We start from the raw sequence: 16,938 nt of genomic DNA, 5'->3' as shown, positions 1-16,938 counted from the left end.
TTTATTAAAAAAAATAGAATTTAATAATTTATAATAACAATTAATAATGCATAATATTTAATACTAATTTTACCTACACAATTTCTTGTATATTATTTAAAGAATCAGAGAGAGAAATCTGATGATGTATTACGGGCAAAGCCCCCACAAGTTTTCCATACAAATTTATTTTGATCCCCTCCCATGAAACATTCTCAATTACGCCACTGGCGTGGCACAATTCTACCGCATTGTACAAATATATTTGGAAATAATAATCTACGTTCTATCAAATTCAGACTTTCTTTAATATGAGCTGTATTGAAACATATGAGAATACGTTCAACCTCTAATTTTTTTTTTATTCTATAAAAGTATAATAAAGTGTAAAATCTGTACAAATACACGAATTTTACTAATAGGTACTTTATATAAATTTATATTGACGTTAATAATATAGTAATAATTGTATATTATTGCGCGTAGTATATTATTATTTATATTATTCATTTTTTATTTCACGTGCTCATTTTCATATTATACTTAAACATTATGCCTGTCATTTTTGTATGCTCCATACCAATTATAGTAAACTATAACTATTGAATTAGTGACTTTTGATAATTTAAAATATTTTTTCCAAAACGGTAGCAAAACATTTTTATTTTATTATTAGGTACCAATTATTTTTTTAGATTCTGAACGGTGAATGTAATTCAGAAAATAATGGGTGATTTTTTTTTTTTTTGATTTTTAAATTTTGGTAGCTTATAAATGAATGAAATTGAATTTGATGTATATAATGGTGTTGATAATTGATGATAATGATGCTATATTTTGAGCAGAGCTATGAAACTATTGATTTTACAATAATGTGTGTGTGTATTTTTTTTTTAATTTGTGTGTACACGAAAAGTATTTGAAATAATGCTCCATTTTAAATTTCGGTATCTTTTCTGGTGGGAAAATGAATCTGGTTGGTGCATTTGGAAGGTCAAAATTGTCAACTCCAGTAGTTTTCAAAAGCGTCGGTAAAAACGAAAACAAAAATGAAGATTGAAGGTGGACAAGTAAGTACCGCTCTTCTGCACAGTAGTTGTCGAGTATGTCATTTCACGTAATAGATGTGTTAAATATGAATTCAATGATACATTTTTGCATACAAAAAAATGATTCTGAGTAGTGACGGTATGTCAATCATACTTAAATATAATTGTATTATATACAATTGTACAAAAAATCAAATTTAATAATTACAAAAAACATTAATACAAATCAAAAATATCCCATAGCTATAAATAGTGGAATTTCCGGTAAACTGTTTTTAAAGGTAGAAAAACTTATGAGGAATATTTTGTTATATTGAAGATTTTAGCTATGAAAAAAGGTTTCTTTGAATGTCTAGCTAAAAAACAATTTGAACATTTTTAGAATTTTGATTAATTTTGTCATTTTAATTAAATTATTGTAATTTAAAAATATTATTCCTGGGTAGGTACTATTACAGCTTTTTAACTGTATAATAACATTATAATTCATACACACATTGTTATTTTCAAATACAGTGTTTTCATCAAAAATCAATTCAACCTACTGTATTACTAACTTAATTCCTTTACATTTTAAAATTAATAATATACTTAGTACCTATCATAGTCTGCTAGACTGTCTTCGCTCAGAATCGTTTTTCGTATACAACGATTTTTTCATCATTTGATTCAAATTTAACACATCCATTACATTGACCCACATGACACCTAATGTACAGCAGAGCAGTATCCATCTGTTCACAATTTTTAAATTAAATTTATAATATTTAAAAAAATCTTATAGTAAGTATAAATACAGTTATGAAACATTTTGGTGAACTACAATTTTAGGTAAACCACATACCGATATACTTTAAAAAAACGTATTTAAATGTGCAATAATAGCAATGATGATTTTTATTTTCGTGTTTTGGATGGCTCGAGTGGTCTAAACTTAATTTTGACCTTTCGAGTTATGACGACACTGTAATAACATCATGCTAAAAAAAATGATAACATATATCATTAAAATTACTTCGTGCTCCGACCAATCGTTGCCTTTATTGGTGCTTTTGTCCACTGGATTCTCTGGTGACCACAGTTGTTCTTCAGTTCCTGGTTCTGGTGTCACGTTGGCCAACACCGTTGGACCGGATTTAACGAACGAGCACTGTCGGCCGTACTCTCGCCTAAGCTTACTGTACGTGTAGTTTGCGTTCATTTCCCGAAATTTTTATCACAAGAGACGAATTATTTTATACTTTATAAGTATAACCACGGTCTGTAAATATTGTTTAGATTAAATTTAAGAATAGGTAGGTACTATATCGAATAATTATAAAAAATAAACTTTAGTAAATCATAAAAAATACACAAACGTTATAAGAAAACAGCACATTAAATAATTAAATAATTGTTGCCGATGGTTGTTCACACACTACCAATAAAAATTAAATATGGGACATATATTATGCTTAGATCTGAGCATATTAAAAATATTATGTATAATAAATTATGCAAAAATATGCAAAATAGAATTGTGTATATACCTACCACGCTTGGTGCACTATAACTGTAGTGTAATGATAATTATTATGTTAAATTAACTTTTCTCAAACTTTATTCCTTATACGAAAGACATGCAAATATTGCAAATGCATCTAGATCACAGTCCTGCAAGTGATTGAAATGACTTAAAAAAACAAAAACAAAAACGATCTCTCGAAATAGATGTGATGACTTTGTGACGATTTACATAGCTCTAGGACGGATGAGCTGTGTGCATAAATGTAAGCGGACGCGCGTGTGTGTGTTTGTTTGTGTGTGTGTGTGTGTGTGTGTGTGTGTGTGTGTGTGTGTGTGTAAACGGTCGCCTTAGTTACAATAGTCCATCGTTATAACTATATGTTAAGGTATAGTTATGTTATAGATTTAACAGTCTCCGATGCTATGTAAAACCTACATGCGACATTTTCGTTGTCGTTGTTCCAGACCTCACATAGTTTTCAGTGAATTGGCGATGGAATGGTAATAATACGTATAAAATATTATGTTGTAATGTAGCCGTTTCGGTGACGAGGGTTTTTGCCAAAATGTAAATGATCCGTTAACGTAAATGCCGCATAAGAGTAAAGGACTTATTATGAATTTATCGCGACTAATATATCTTACACGCATATTGGCGTTGGGCATTTCCCGGTAGTCGGTAATGTTCGGAAATGACCGGGAATATCGAATAATTTACGGTAATCAATTACTATTTATTAATCATTATTATGTTATCTCACGGATGGTTTATATAGATTAGATACCTATTCTAACTGTCAATAAAGATATAAGTTCATACTTAGGTAACTTATGGGTGAAAAACGAAATAACTAGTAATTTTCTCTTAATAGTTTTATGGCTAATAAAAATAAAAATAATGATATATGTACAATGATGTAAGTAAGCTAGTTGACTTAAGATGTTAATATTTAAAATAAATTAAAACGAGAGATGAGACGAAAATGATTAATTAAATATTTATAACTGGTAAATTATAACATCCACGTGGTGCTTATCACAGTGGTTTTTAATTAAAATTTATAAACTGTAGTCACTAACTTCTTTTTAGAAAACCTCTTACCTAAGCATTAAAACTTACATAACTATTGAAACACTTAATAAGGGTTCTGAAATATTTTTTTTTGAAATATTTCACGAAACTTTCATGAAATATTTCATTTTAAGAAAAGATGAAAAAAAAATTAATTTGAAACTATAGTAAACGCCTCTACTTAGTTATGTGTATATATAATATATAATAATATATTATTATATATACATATAAATGATATATTTGTTTTATCCGGAATTAAATATTGATTATCACTAATCAGGTAGGTATGAAATCAGACCATCTATAGTGATCATTTATGAAACATATCAAAACACAGTAAAAAAATATATTCTTCATTTGTGAAAATATCATGTGAAATATTTCACATTCACAACCCTACACTTAATGCAAATTAGCAATTTAACTTTTAAAATATTTACATAAACTATCTATATAAATCTCAGAGTATTAATAAACACCTAAACAATAGTTGTAGATTATTCATTTTGAGTTTAGGTACCTACACCAACAAATATAATTTATTTTAATACTTGTAGTATTATTCAAAAATAAAATTTATAAAATATTGAATAGAAAAAAAAGTTTTTAGTTATGATAAAATATGGACGAACAAGTATTTTTAATAAATGTTATTTACGGTTTTTAGTTTCTATCACCTTCGCTATTATAAGCAATTCAACAAGTTCAAAGTAGGTACATAATATTATATTAATATAATGAGGATCAAATTTTTCAATTATTTTTTAAGAAACTCATTGATATTAATACTAGTTAATATTGTTAGCAGTATATTAGAAATAAAACCATTTATACAGTGTACAAGTAAATCTGTATACTTTAGGAAAAAAAAGCAACTGCACGTACCTATGTTTTTTTTTGTGTGTCTAACTACAGCTACGTCTCCCTTAGGAGCACTAAATATGTTTGAACTTTAATTTAATGGGAGGTTTCTAGTACTAGAGTAGATCTTCTTGGGCTTTGATGGATCAAAAGAAAATAATATAAACATAATTAGGAATAACAAGAAAAAAAAAAAAAAATACTGAAAAACTAATATTTATGCAAAACAAGTTTTTGACTATATCAAGTTCGTTAATATTTTGTTACAATTCAGAAATTCGTCAGAAATGAATAACCGTTTCAGACACTTGACATTTTCCAAATATTTAAATAAGCATTTTCTAACAACAATATAATTATCAAAATTAGTTTGCTCTTTAATTCAATTAAATTTTATAGATAGTTAAAATGTTTAATATTTATTTGGTTTTAGGTTTTTAAACATAAGTTTAGAACACCTTATAACCCAGTTATGTCTGTCCATTAGTTACTAGTTGCGATTTGTTGTATTATTATTTTACAGCGCTTCTTTTCAAAATAAATTAATACAAGCCAGTATTAAAAAATATCAACATTTGAGTAATTAGATTTCATGTAATATAGATTCATACTGGCCAATATTCTTATATTAAAAACATTGGTACTAAAATATAAAGGTTACCAAATTCTTTTTAATTTGTAAGTATATGGAATTATATAGTTTATTGCGTTGTATTGCAATACTTTTAGAAACCGGGAATTTAGAACAATTGCAGAGTGAGTTTTGCGAACTTGTTTTTTCCATGTTGTTAACATTTATATTTGTCAGTTTTTACATATGTCAAGAGACTATAGGTAGTAATATGGTAATGTAGTTCAATATAGTTATTGTAACAAAGATAATAACAATCGTACAACGTAGCAAAGTAACGTAGAACAATATAGTAGGCATATATTACATACATAATATAAAGATATAATAGAATAAAATAATATAATAAGAAAATAAACTTAATATAGGTATATAGTGTGACAACATAATAATAGTTATAATAAATTAGGAAACATGGACGGTATTGGCTTAAAGTATTTTATGTTAGGCTATTTGTCAGTGAAAAACTTAAAAAGCTTGGACATTTTTTACTGCAATTAAATATTATTAAAAATATTCAGTCACGATTTTGACAAGTGTTTGAAGATCAAATCACCCGCCGGGCCGCAGCAAAGAAGGTCGTATCTCTGTTTTCACAATTTTTTTTCCAAGTTGTCATAACTGTTTTTGTGTAGTTCCCGCGGAACTGATAGCAGCATAAAACAATCAAAGACTTTCTATAGAATAAAATTCAGTTATTACCGTCTTCGCGGGAACTACACAAAAATAGTTATGAAAACTTTAAAAAAAAAATTTGTGAAGGCAGAGATACGACCTTCTGCGCTGCGGTGGTCGAAATGTGGACAAAATTAGATATTTAAACGAAAAAATAACGATTTTTGTTATTTGACAAATTTTAATCCTAGAAACTTAGAGCATTACACTTTAAGTTAAATTATAATTTTATATGTGCGTGCTTGTACCTTGTGTACGTTGGTCTTGTTAATATAAATAATATATTATTAGTTATTACATATGATATAATATTAGAGTTATAATACATTTTTATATTATATAATATTATATATTTATGTGCGATGTTTCTGGATAAAAGTAGTTCAACTTGCCGTTTTATATATATTATATATATATATTTTTTTTGTCGCATCTACGACGCTATTGGAACTGCTCAAGCATTACATCGACAAACTTATATTATATTATTGATATCCAATGATATTATTAATAAAAATAAGTAAGCTACTCACAATAAGTAAATATTTAATATAAATAATAAATATACCTATTTTTTATTAAATGTCCTTAGAAATAAATACTGACTTATCATTACCGCCTATAGAATCGTTGTTGAAGCAATGGTTTATCATTGAATTCAAATTTAACACTTCTATGCAATAATTACTGATTATATCAATTTTTCCTTCATTTCCATAATTGGGTAGGTACAATACACTCGAAACTACTCTATACCTGTAGCAGAGAGCTGTTTCTCAGTTTTTGAAATTATATATTTACGTTGTATTATTTGATATTTTAGTAGGTATACATAAAACATTTTTATTTGCATATTTCATTACTAGCCAATTTGATAATATTTTTTTATTTTTAAAACGACGTTAAAATATGACGACTATATTATTATTTAATAGTTATAACATGATTAAAGTCTGTTGAAATAGTTTATATGTGAACTCTCGAGCGTGTTGTCGAGCAGAACCGTTCGGGGCTCTTCAGGAATGATTCTCTCGATCTCTCTTTGTCCGTGCCGCACAAAAGGGTGGGCAGGTGGTTTCTTCTTCATTATATTATGTTCACTTGTTTGAAGGTCGTTGATTCATTTAATTATATAATGTTTTGACTTGGGATAGTTCCATGGCGTCCAATATTAAAGTGGCGTCGGAACTCTCAAACTTTTAATAAATGCGTCGTACGTAAACACGTAATGTTCAACACCCCACTGAGTCACGGTGCACACTATAATATTATGTGGCACATCTTAAAGCTTAAGTTAGATTAGGTCCCACGTCTCCACTCAATCTACCTGCCTAGTGGCTATCATTTCCAAACACGTCAGGGTTCCACTATGTATAGTCATAGAGGCGTATATAAGTTTATGGGTAAAGTTATAGATCAATGTTTATTAGTTTTAAGTTATGACTTATAGATAATATAAAAATAAACATATATATTATTATACACTTATAATAATATTAAAAATAAATATTCATATAAAGATCAGCACACATATTTATTATTTCAACGATAATAATGATAATATGTGTTTAAAAAAAACCACGAGTATAATGCGGACCCGAGCAAACGCCGCGACCTAACTCATTAAACGTCAATTGGAGGTGGTGAAAAACTGAATAAATACGATAATTTCTATATATGTTATGCCCTTATTAAAAATGACCAGGTCAGAACAAAACAGAAATACCAAGGCGATTACAGCGTATGTAAATACCAAACCGACAAGGGTATCCTGGGGACCTTAGACTAAGCCTAAAGGGGGTTAAAAAAAAAAAACAATAAAAATAAATGGAAATGCGACTTTCCAGAAACGCGAAACTTATACTGGATCAAATAACGCATCTTTTGGTTGGGTGAGGTTGGGTAATCAAGTGATATATCTTGGAGTCCCTGACTCGGTTACCATTACCCTAAGATAGCCTTTTCGGTTAGGTGTAAATGTATAGGTGACTGACTTCGTCCGGCGATCGCATCGGACGTTATAGTAGCACACACACGCGATGCTCAGGTCTGGACACGTGGCCAAATGTGTGCAATTCGCTAAATGTTCAACAATAGTCGTTGAACCAGTGTAATCGCAATTTGAGTTAATAAGTGACACATTTACTGTTACGTCGATATTCATAGATTCCTGATAACCATCACATACGGATTTGCACATTTTGACGCCAAAGGGCATAAAAATCACATCAGAAATCACATCGGCGTACATATACACATCCGCCTTGCATAAATGTATGATTCTGGTTTCTGTGAATTTATCGCCTGCAATGGATAGGTTCAGAATATTTAAAAACTTTACAAAACTTATATATTCATACAATGCAAGGGCATCCGCAGGGGTGGGAGAAGTAGGGGCAGCCCCCCCTTGGCTTTTTCTGGGTTGATTATCATAATTATTATTGATGATTTTAATGTCCTAAAAAAACTTAAAAATGACATAACATTCTAAATAGTGCAATAAATTATTTTTATTTTTTATATTAAAGATATAAATTCTAATATAAATTTGGTATAAATTACAATATACATTTTAAACTTTTAAAAAATTGTATAGAAGTTTCACAGATAGAACTTATCATTTTGGACTTAATTATTTAATCTGAAAATTAAGTATTTTTTTTTAAATAGCACCTATAGGTTTAGATGATATATTTATTATAAAAATCATGTAAAAAACTTCTGCATATTTTAAAATAAAATTTAAAAAAACTACAAAATGCCCTAAAAATTAAAATCGTCAAAAAATCCAACGTAGGCAACAAGTATCGTGTAGTTAGATTTGGAAAACAATGCAAAGTGCATTGAAATCCCAACTTCATTCATTAGCATTGTAATATAAAATATCGCAAAATAAAATTTTTTTAAATTAAAAATAAAAATATATTTTTTTTTTTTACAGATTGATTTTTATTGCACTCGATTATGAACGTCAGAGCTAAGAACGTTTCTTTTATAGATTATGAGATGTAGTGGTGGGGCCAAGTGCAATACTACATTTTAATAAAAAAATTAAATGTAGAGACTAGAGATAGATGGTATACCTAGAATAGTTTAAATTTTTCAATTTTGTGGTATCACTGACTGAATAAGCTAGAAACATTTAAATTTTATAAATGACCTAAAATTGTTAAACCAACGATAACATTTTATTTATTAAAAAGAAATGTATTTGCTAATTTAAAATTACTTAACAAAATTAATTCTGTAAGATTAAGTTTTAATTGACTATCTACGTGTAATTCATAAATATTTTTACATTCCCTGCCTATATAAAAGAAAACATGTCACAAAAATACTTTATCACTAATAAGAAAGTAAAACAAAAAATGTAAAAAGGAAAATATTTTGCCCTCCCATTGACAAATTTTTGCGGACGTCCTTGATAACACGATATTATAGGCATGTGTGCAATGTTTCATATCTCAGATTCATCTAATATGTCCCGAGTCCTCACCGGCCATTTCGAGTTTAACCGGCCCGGTTAAGGAGACAGATAAGATAATACAGTAGAACTTTGATTGTCCATCTACCGATTAACCGTCTTTTTCGGATAACTGTCAGGGGTCGCATGCGTATGGTCGCAGTGCACTTGCGTATGCACTTGCGAGTTGCGGTAACATCTTATCGCCTTTTGTGCGAGCCTGTGTTGTCTTTCCGGCAATATCTGCTAGATTTAGGTGATATATTGTATCTAAGTTTTATGGGTGAGATAAGCGTGCCAATAAGTATGTACTTAACAGAAATCGTATAAATATGTCATAATTCTTAAAGAAAATAATAAATAATGTATATACTGTATGTTATCCATGTTTAAAATTTAAAATTTCTCACTTAACCGTCTATTCGATTATCCGTCTTGGCTCGAGTCCCGAGACTGACGGTTAATCGATGTTCTACTGTACTAAAAAAAAATACAAGTCCGATCAAAAAATATATATCCACCGCTGTGACCCATCATACTTCAAGCTTCAAAACCCTCCGAAAACAGAGTACCTAGTACTATATTTAATATACACCTATAATGTGCTCGAATTGGGAAAAATTAAGTAGAGGAGCTCAATCTAACGATTTAAAAACTGCGTTTCAAGGGCACAATTATTCAACACAAACCATACAAAAAATAGTAGGGGTACACAAAAAAAAATAAAAATAGTAGGGGAGTTCCGTCCCCCTGCGCACCCCCCCCCCCCCACCAATTCGAGCACTGGCCATATATCAGTGTAGGTATATATGTTTATGAAATTATACGGTCTGTGCGCGGACAGGGTCTTGTGAAAATTAAGGTGAAAAGTTGTAAATACGCATAATATAACGAACCCAAAATCTCGAGTGGATCCCGGAACAGTCCTTCACCGCATAACTTGACATGATCGTCTTTATTGTTTCGAGTTGGCTCCCGAATATCTTCGTCTGAAACGATATCAGAGCGTATACCCTATGCCTGTGTATTGTAAGATATATCCTATAGGACGTACTGTTTGTGTGATATTTTAATGTGAAAAATGTAAAATGTCTATTAATTTTAAAATGTACGTTTAAAGTGCGTATTTACTGTGTAAAGGACTTGGATAGATCACGACCAACTGGAACAGCAATAGCAATATCGAAATTACTTGAATCATAGCTGTACATTTTGAACTCATATCCGTGTAATTTTTGTAAAATTAGAAAAATTCAATGGATTACGATTAGCTTGATTTAAGTATACATACTCAGTTATATGGACGATTCGACAGTTTATAATTATTTTTGTTAGAATATCTAACAATTATATTATTATTTTTATAATAATACAAGACGTTACTATAGTACCAATACTTTTTAAGAAACTGAATATATTAGCTGTATGAATTATTACAGCTTATGTTTGACTACTACAACATTAAGGCGACAATTATCACGATCTATGATTTTTTTATGCTCAACGTGTTGGTGAAAATAAAATTACTTATTACTCATTTTTACTTATAATATATATACAGACTTACAGTATACACTATACACAACTAATAACTATAGTAAGTACTATACACAAGTTGTAAAAGATAAACCAATTTTAACTTTTTATTCGTTCACATAATATATTCTGATTCTCCCACAAAATTGAAAGGCGTCTTACATTTCATTAATCACCTTTATTATAAAATCAATACTTTCATTGTAATTTAAATCTAATGAAGTGCATTTTCCCAAAACTTTAAAATGTATTGTAGTTGAGTTCAATTTTTAATAATTCAGTAATAATTGCTCTATTTGTTTTATATCACTTTGATCCATAGGTGCTAGAAAGGTTATTATTGTGAGAACATTATCTTACAGCTATAAAGTGGGGGGAGGTACCTAGTGAGTAAGTACTGAGAAAGTATTGGAGATATTTTGTAGGCATTAGTAAGATATTTTTAACATGAAATAGCTGTCTCATCAAGTAAACATTGGATTTAGAATACAAACTGATAGGTATTATAGGTACATAAAATTTTAAGTTTAAGAAAATAATGACCTAGTAGTCCCCTAACCTGTTGTCCGGAAGGCAATACTTAACCATGACCTCATGTCATTACTGTTTAAATATCTTATGGAAATCGATAATTCAACTTTTAAAATATTTACATCAATTTGTTCTATACATTTTAGATTATGAGTGGAGCGATGAATGTATTGATTTTACAATTACTTTTTTTTTTAAATTTGTGTCTGATAAACGATAATTAGTCAAAGTAATTCTTCGATTTTCAACATCAGTATCTTGTTCGATGGGAAAGTGAATCTAGTTGGTGCATTGAGAGATCAAAATTTAAAATTCCCAATAGTTTTCAAAATCACCGGGAAAAACAACTTAAAAATTAAGGAAAAACGGGAATTTTTACGCAAAACCGGTTCTTGATAAAAGAGATTTTGGTTTTTGGCGTAATTCTAAAACAAATGACCGTAAATACATGAAATTTTCACTGAATATTTATATCCCACCAAAAACACTTCGTTATAACTTCGTGTAAAAAAAAAGCTAAGTTAAAAAAAATAAATTTAGTAATGATTAAATCTTTAAAAGACTTGATATAATATGGAAACTAATTAAAATTCCATTTTATAATATTACAAATACCTATGATGACAAATAAGATCAATTGTAATGTTAAATACTTAGTCAACATATTGTTGATACATTATTAAATACTGCAGTGGTTACTTAATTGTATTTATTTAAGTATACTTCTACGTCCTGCCAAATATAGTTAAGCAATACGTTGACTAAGTAGGTATTTAACATTACAATTGATCTTATTTGTGATCATAGGTATTTGTAATATTATAAAATGGAATTTTAATTAGTTTCCATATTATATCAAGTCTTTTAAAGACTTAATCATGACTAAATTTTTTTTTTTTAACTTAGCTTTTTTTTTACACGGAGTTATAACGAAGTGTTTTTGGTGTGATATCAGCTATTTTTTTTATGAAATAAGGCGCGATTTTATATGACTGTATATAAATGACTGTATATGACTGTAATAATAATCCATATAGCATGCATCGTTGGCCTCTTGTTATATCTTTTTTTCTATTTTAGTTTTTTTTTTTTCTAAAACTATAGTATAAACATTAGGTATATCGTTACATTTAACCTATATTTTATAATTATGTTTAATAATTGATGTGTAATGGGCTTGAGACTTGAGTCATAGATGGACAATGATGGCATATGATTTGTCATCGACCTTAATATTGTTGCCACGGGTAATTACCAGATTGTTTATTTTATTATTATTGTATTATTATTTTATTTTATTATTGTTTTTAAGTTTTCAGCATAATAATTTAATACCGTAGAGCTGGAACACGAATTCACTAAACAATCACTGTCGTTGAGTCGTCAGCACTATTTAAGATAGTACCTAGGTATAATCTATAATATACTATCTTGCTGGTCGTCAGCAATACACCATACACGAATTGGTAATATGGTTGCCAGCGACTGACCATATTACCAATTCGTTTATTACCAATTCGCCAATCGTCTTACGTCGTCGTCGTTGCCGCCAGCATCGCGAAGAGAGTAGTGGGGATTGATAAGCGGTAGGTCGGGACGAAAATATCGTAAATATCCCCCGACCCACCGCTTATCCACCCCCACTGTTCCGTATACAAAATCGGTCTACGAATCTGCTAGCGAGTTCCTCTGTTCTCATCTGCACAATATTTCTGATCGATTGGTACCTTATACGACTTTATATGTTCAGCCGTTTGCCCTGTAGAGGTTGACAAAGGATTGACATAAATTAGGACGGTTTTTCAATTTTAAAACTCGAACTCATGTTATTATACGTTAGTGGCTACTCCGCTATGCTTACGTCATAAAATATTGAAAATATTTTGACTTGTTTTGAGCTGTTTACGGACATTATTAATTTTCAATTTTTTAATTTTTTTTTCTGAGAATGTCAATAAAATTTTAAAATAGGTTATATAACAATTTTTTTATTCACAATAATATCATCAAATATACTTAGTAATATCAATATATCATAGGCTGACTGACCGTCTTCGCTCAGAATCGTTGTTCGTATACAACGATTTTTATCATTAAATTCAAATTTAACACTATCCACTACAGTGACCCACTTGCAACCTACTGCACAGCAGAGCGACACCAACTTGCCCACCTTTTTTTAATCTTTTATTTATAGAAACACGTAAGCAAAAGTTATTGATTTAAAATAAAAGTTATCAACAACGGAAAATAGGTAACACTGCGTCTCACGCCAGTCACCAGGATAAGAGAAGAAATCGGATAACGCTGTCGCGATTCTCTGGTTTTAAACTATTCTGTACTCGATTGTACACTTTTCACTTATGTGGTCGTCTACAGACTCAAAACTATTCTGCACTTGAACGGTCTTGTTACTTATTACGTGGTCATCTAAACTATTCCGTATACACGATCGCACTTGTTACTTACTATGCGGTCGTCTAAACTATTCTGTACACGATCGCACTTGTTACTTACATGTTACGTTACATAATATTACTTGGCCGTGTACGTATAGTGTCTGAGAATTAAACTTAATTGTGCTTGTGTGTACCTATGTGTATATAGGTACATGTCATGTGCATCAAATCGAATTATGGTCGTATATGACACCGTTTAGTGTTTACACGTCATGCACTTAAATAGAAACATATACATCGTAGACTGTTAAATCTCATATTATATTATTATGTGTCGAATAACTGTAATTAAAAAGTTTGTATTTACGATGATTAATATGTTATATTAAAATCACACGTCTTACATTCGGTATATCAATATACCTATAGTATACTCAAAATCAATTAAAAACTTTGAATTTTTTTTGGCGGAAAGGTGACAAAAATTGTGTCATTTCGTTTCTAAAATAAAGTGTCTTTTCAACATTTTAAATTCAATTTTAGTAAGATTACGGTCTTATAATAAGATAAAACTGCATAATAATTATAAGTACATATTCAAAATATACGCTATATCAATAGAAATATAAGATACAAAATATGTATACATTAATTAATCAATTAATATTTTAATTTTTATCACTAATTTTAATCACTATAATATTTACCTGGGGTTGAATTGGATCTATAAAGATAACTATTTACACCATTTTTTTTTATAATTTACGACGAACACGAATGTATTTACTTACTAATTATATATTATTAAATATTTTAATTGATAAATAACAATAAAATATGTTTTTTATAGCGAATGAACTTTTTTTTAGAGACGGTTAGTTATTACTATAGTGATCATCGTTAATGTTAAATTTAAATATTTAAGGAAAAGAAAATTGCTTAAATTAAGGCTTTTGGAACGTATCCAATAAATTTGCCATTAGATGAAATCAGTAAAATACATTCTACGAAATACGAAGGTTCGTAAACCCGTTCTTACACTGATCTTAAACTTTCAGAAACTAATAACGCGAAAGAAAAACAATTTTATAACAAACCTACTCTAACAAATGTAATTTCCTATACTAAAATGTATGTCAATATCAAATTTAAATTACAAAAACTCATGAGATGCCGTCAAATAACTGGAACTGGAGCTGTAAAAATAGTACAAGTTGAAATAAAAATAAAATTTGATCTTAAATATTATACTATACCTATGTCCTATGTATATGAATATAAAATAAATACTCATAATATTATATTATTATACGTTGGACGTCTGGTATATGTATAATAAATAATAAATTATGCATGATTGGATCATGATTGGATTTCTTTGAACAAATCAATAAGCGAACTCGTTTAACCCGTAGGTCAGTTAATAATTTCAATTTATTTGTAACGATTTTCTGAGTAAGTACAGACAAAAAAAATTAAATAAATATAATATGAATATTTCACGTGGTTATAATAATGTATGATAAACTGTAATTAAACGCGCTGCTCAAATTCAGTAATTTTGTGTTCATAAATATGAATTATTATTTGATTCGTGCCAAGAGGGCATTTTTTAGATTATTTCTAGGGGGTATTCTTCTAAAATATTGTCCAAGAATGGATGCATGAATTTTCACTTTTTCTCTTTAAGTTGTTTTTTCAGGACGGTACTTAATTTTACTATGTATAATAATATAATATACCCTTTTTCTTTTTATATTATTCGACCAGAGCCATTCATGCTTTTGAGTGTGAATTCAAGTTTTGCGTAGATCAATAATACTTTCACTATTTTATGTAGGAACTAATTTTAATAGCATAAGATTTTTAATAATAAAAAAATTAGTTCGTTATTAAAAAAATGTAAAAACTCTACTGATAAAAAAAAAATGAAGAGTTATAGTTATTATATTAAAAATTATATTTTTGTTAAATAGTATTGAAAATGCTTCAAGCTTTATAAAGTATAAAGAAATATTTTTTTCTTATAAAAATACAAAAATTAGTATATATAAGATTTGCATTACCCCATCTGGTATAAAGGTATTATACAAAAATATATTGTTTTTATAACCTTTATAGTAATTTTGACAATATTTATTTATTTTAATAATAATACTATGTTACACAATAAAACATTATTGAAACGGAAAATCATCATACTTATATAGATCAAATATTAATTGCATGACAACTAACATAATGTTACAATTTATCTATACCTAGTTAATAAAAAAAAAAAAATGTAATAAATATAACAGTGAGCGCACGCACGCTGATCAAAAAACACATTGACACGTCATATCATATTTTAATATTTATTGTTATGAAACACTGATTATGGACTTGTGTTTTGTGTTCATGCTACTCATAATTTACTTTTTTTATTCCATCCATTTGTCTGTTGTGTATTTGTATGCCATAATATTGAAGTTTATTTATTTAAGATGCATTTTTTTTATATACATTTAATTGATTATTAATATTTAATCTGTATTTACTATTTTGTTTGCTTATCAATATTTTTATTTCAACGAAACTGTAGATAATCAATATTGTTTTAATTTGTTGCATCTCGAAAACTTGATACATCTATATTCTATATGAATATTTGGTATTCATGTCAACTTTAAAACGTTTAACCTTTTTTTAAGCAGTAAATAATTTAATTTCCATTTATAATACATTATTTTCGTTATAAACTACTATTAATAAAAAAAAATGTTAATACCTCCCCAGATTATTTTATTTTGTTAATAAATTTAAACCACCAATCCAACATAGGCAAAGCTGCTGAAGGTAAACTTTACATATTATATATTAACTATGTATTATTGTACACGTTTATACATTTATTACTGTTTACAGTGTAGAGTATAGTATATACATTACAATCCATTAAAAACCTTTAATGGCCTTTTCGAGTATAAAAGAGATATATACGATTTTATAATTTGGTTACGTTTGTAAATGTCTATCATAAAGTATGAATTTAATTACTTTATGGAAATTGTAAAGAAAACTGTAGTACCTAGTGCTTGGATAAGAGTATAATTAAATTACGGTATATTCAAAATGTCAAACGATATATTTGCTTAAAAAGTCGCGATATTTATAGTACTCTGTAGTGTTTAGTGAATCATCAATATTTTTTTTTAAATCACCATTTTATATCATAGGTAGTTAAAAGTAGA

The 16,938-nt window shown here is 28.5% G+C and overlaps 1 protein-coding gene across 1 annotated transcript in view; it reads right to left on the bottom strand.

Moving 5' to 3' along the window:
- The window catches only part of LOC100160708 (dynein intermediate chain 3, ciliary), a 13,620-nt gene extending 11,284 nt beyond the window's left edge, over positions 1–2,336 (bottom strand). Inside the window, exon 1 of the mRNA XM_016801110.2 lies at positions 2,044–2,336. Within this exon, the coding sequence (XP_016656599.1) occupies positions 2,044–2,229 (186 nt within the window). The 5' untranslated portion in view covers positions 2,230–2,336. The remainder of the gene's footprint in view (positions 1–2,043) is intronic.
- Positions 2,337–16,938: the final 14,602 nt, after the last annotated feature.

The sequence above is a fragment of the Acyrthosiphon pisum genome, chromosome A2, assembly GCF_005508785.2.
Source record: "Acyrthosiphon pisum isolate AL4f chromosome A2, pea_aphid_22Mar2018_4r6ur, whole genome shotgun sequence".
Lineage (NCBI taxonomy): Eukaryota > Metazoa > Arthropoda > Insecta > Hemiptera > Aphididae > Acyrthosiphon > Acyrthosiphon pisum.
The sequence above is the reverse complement of the archived record's forward strand: the minus strand, read 5'-3'. Positions and strand labels throughout refer to the sequence as shown.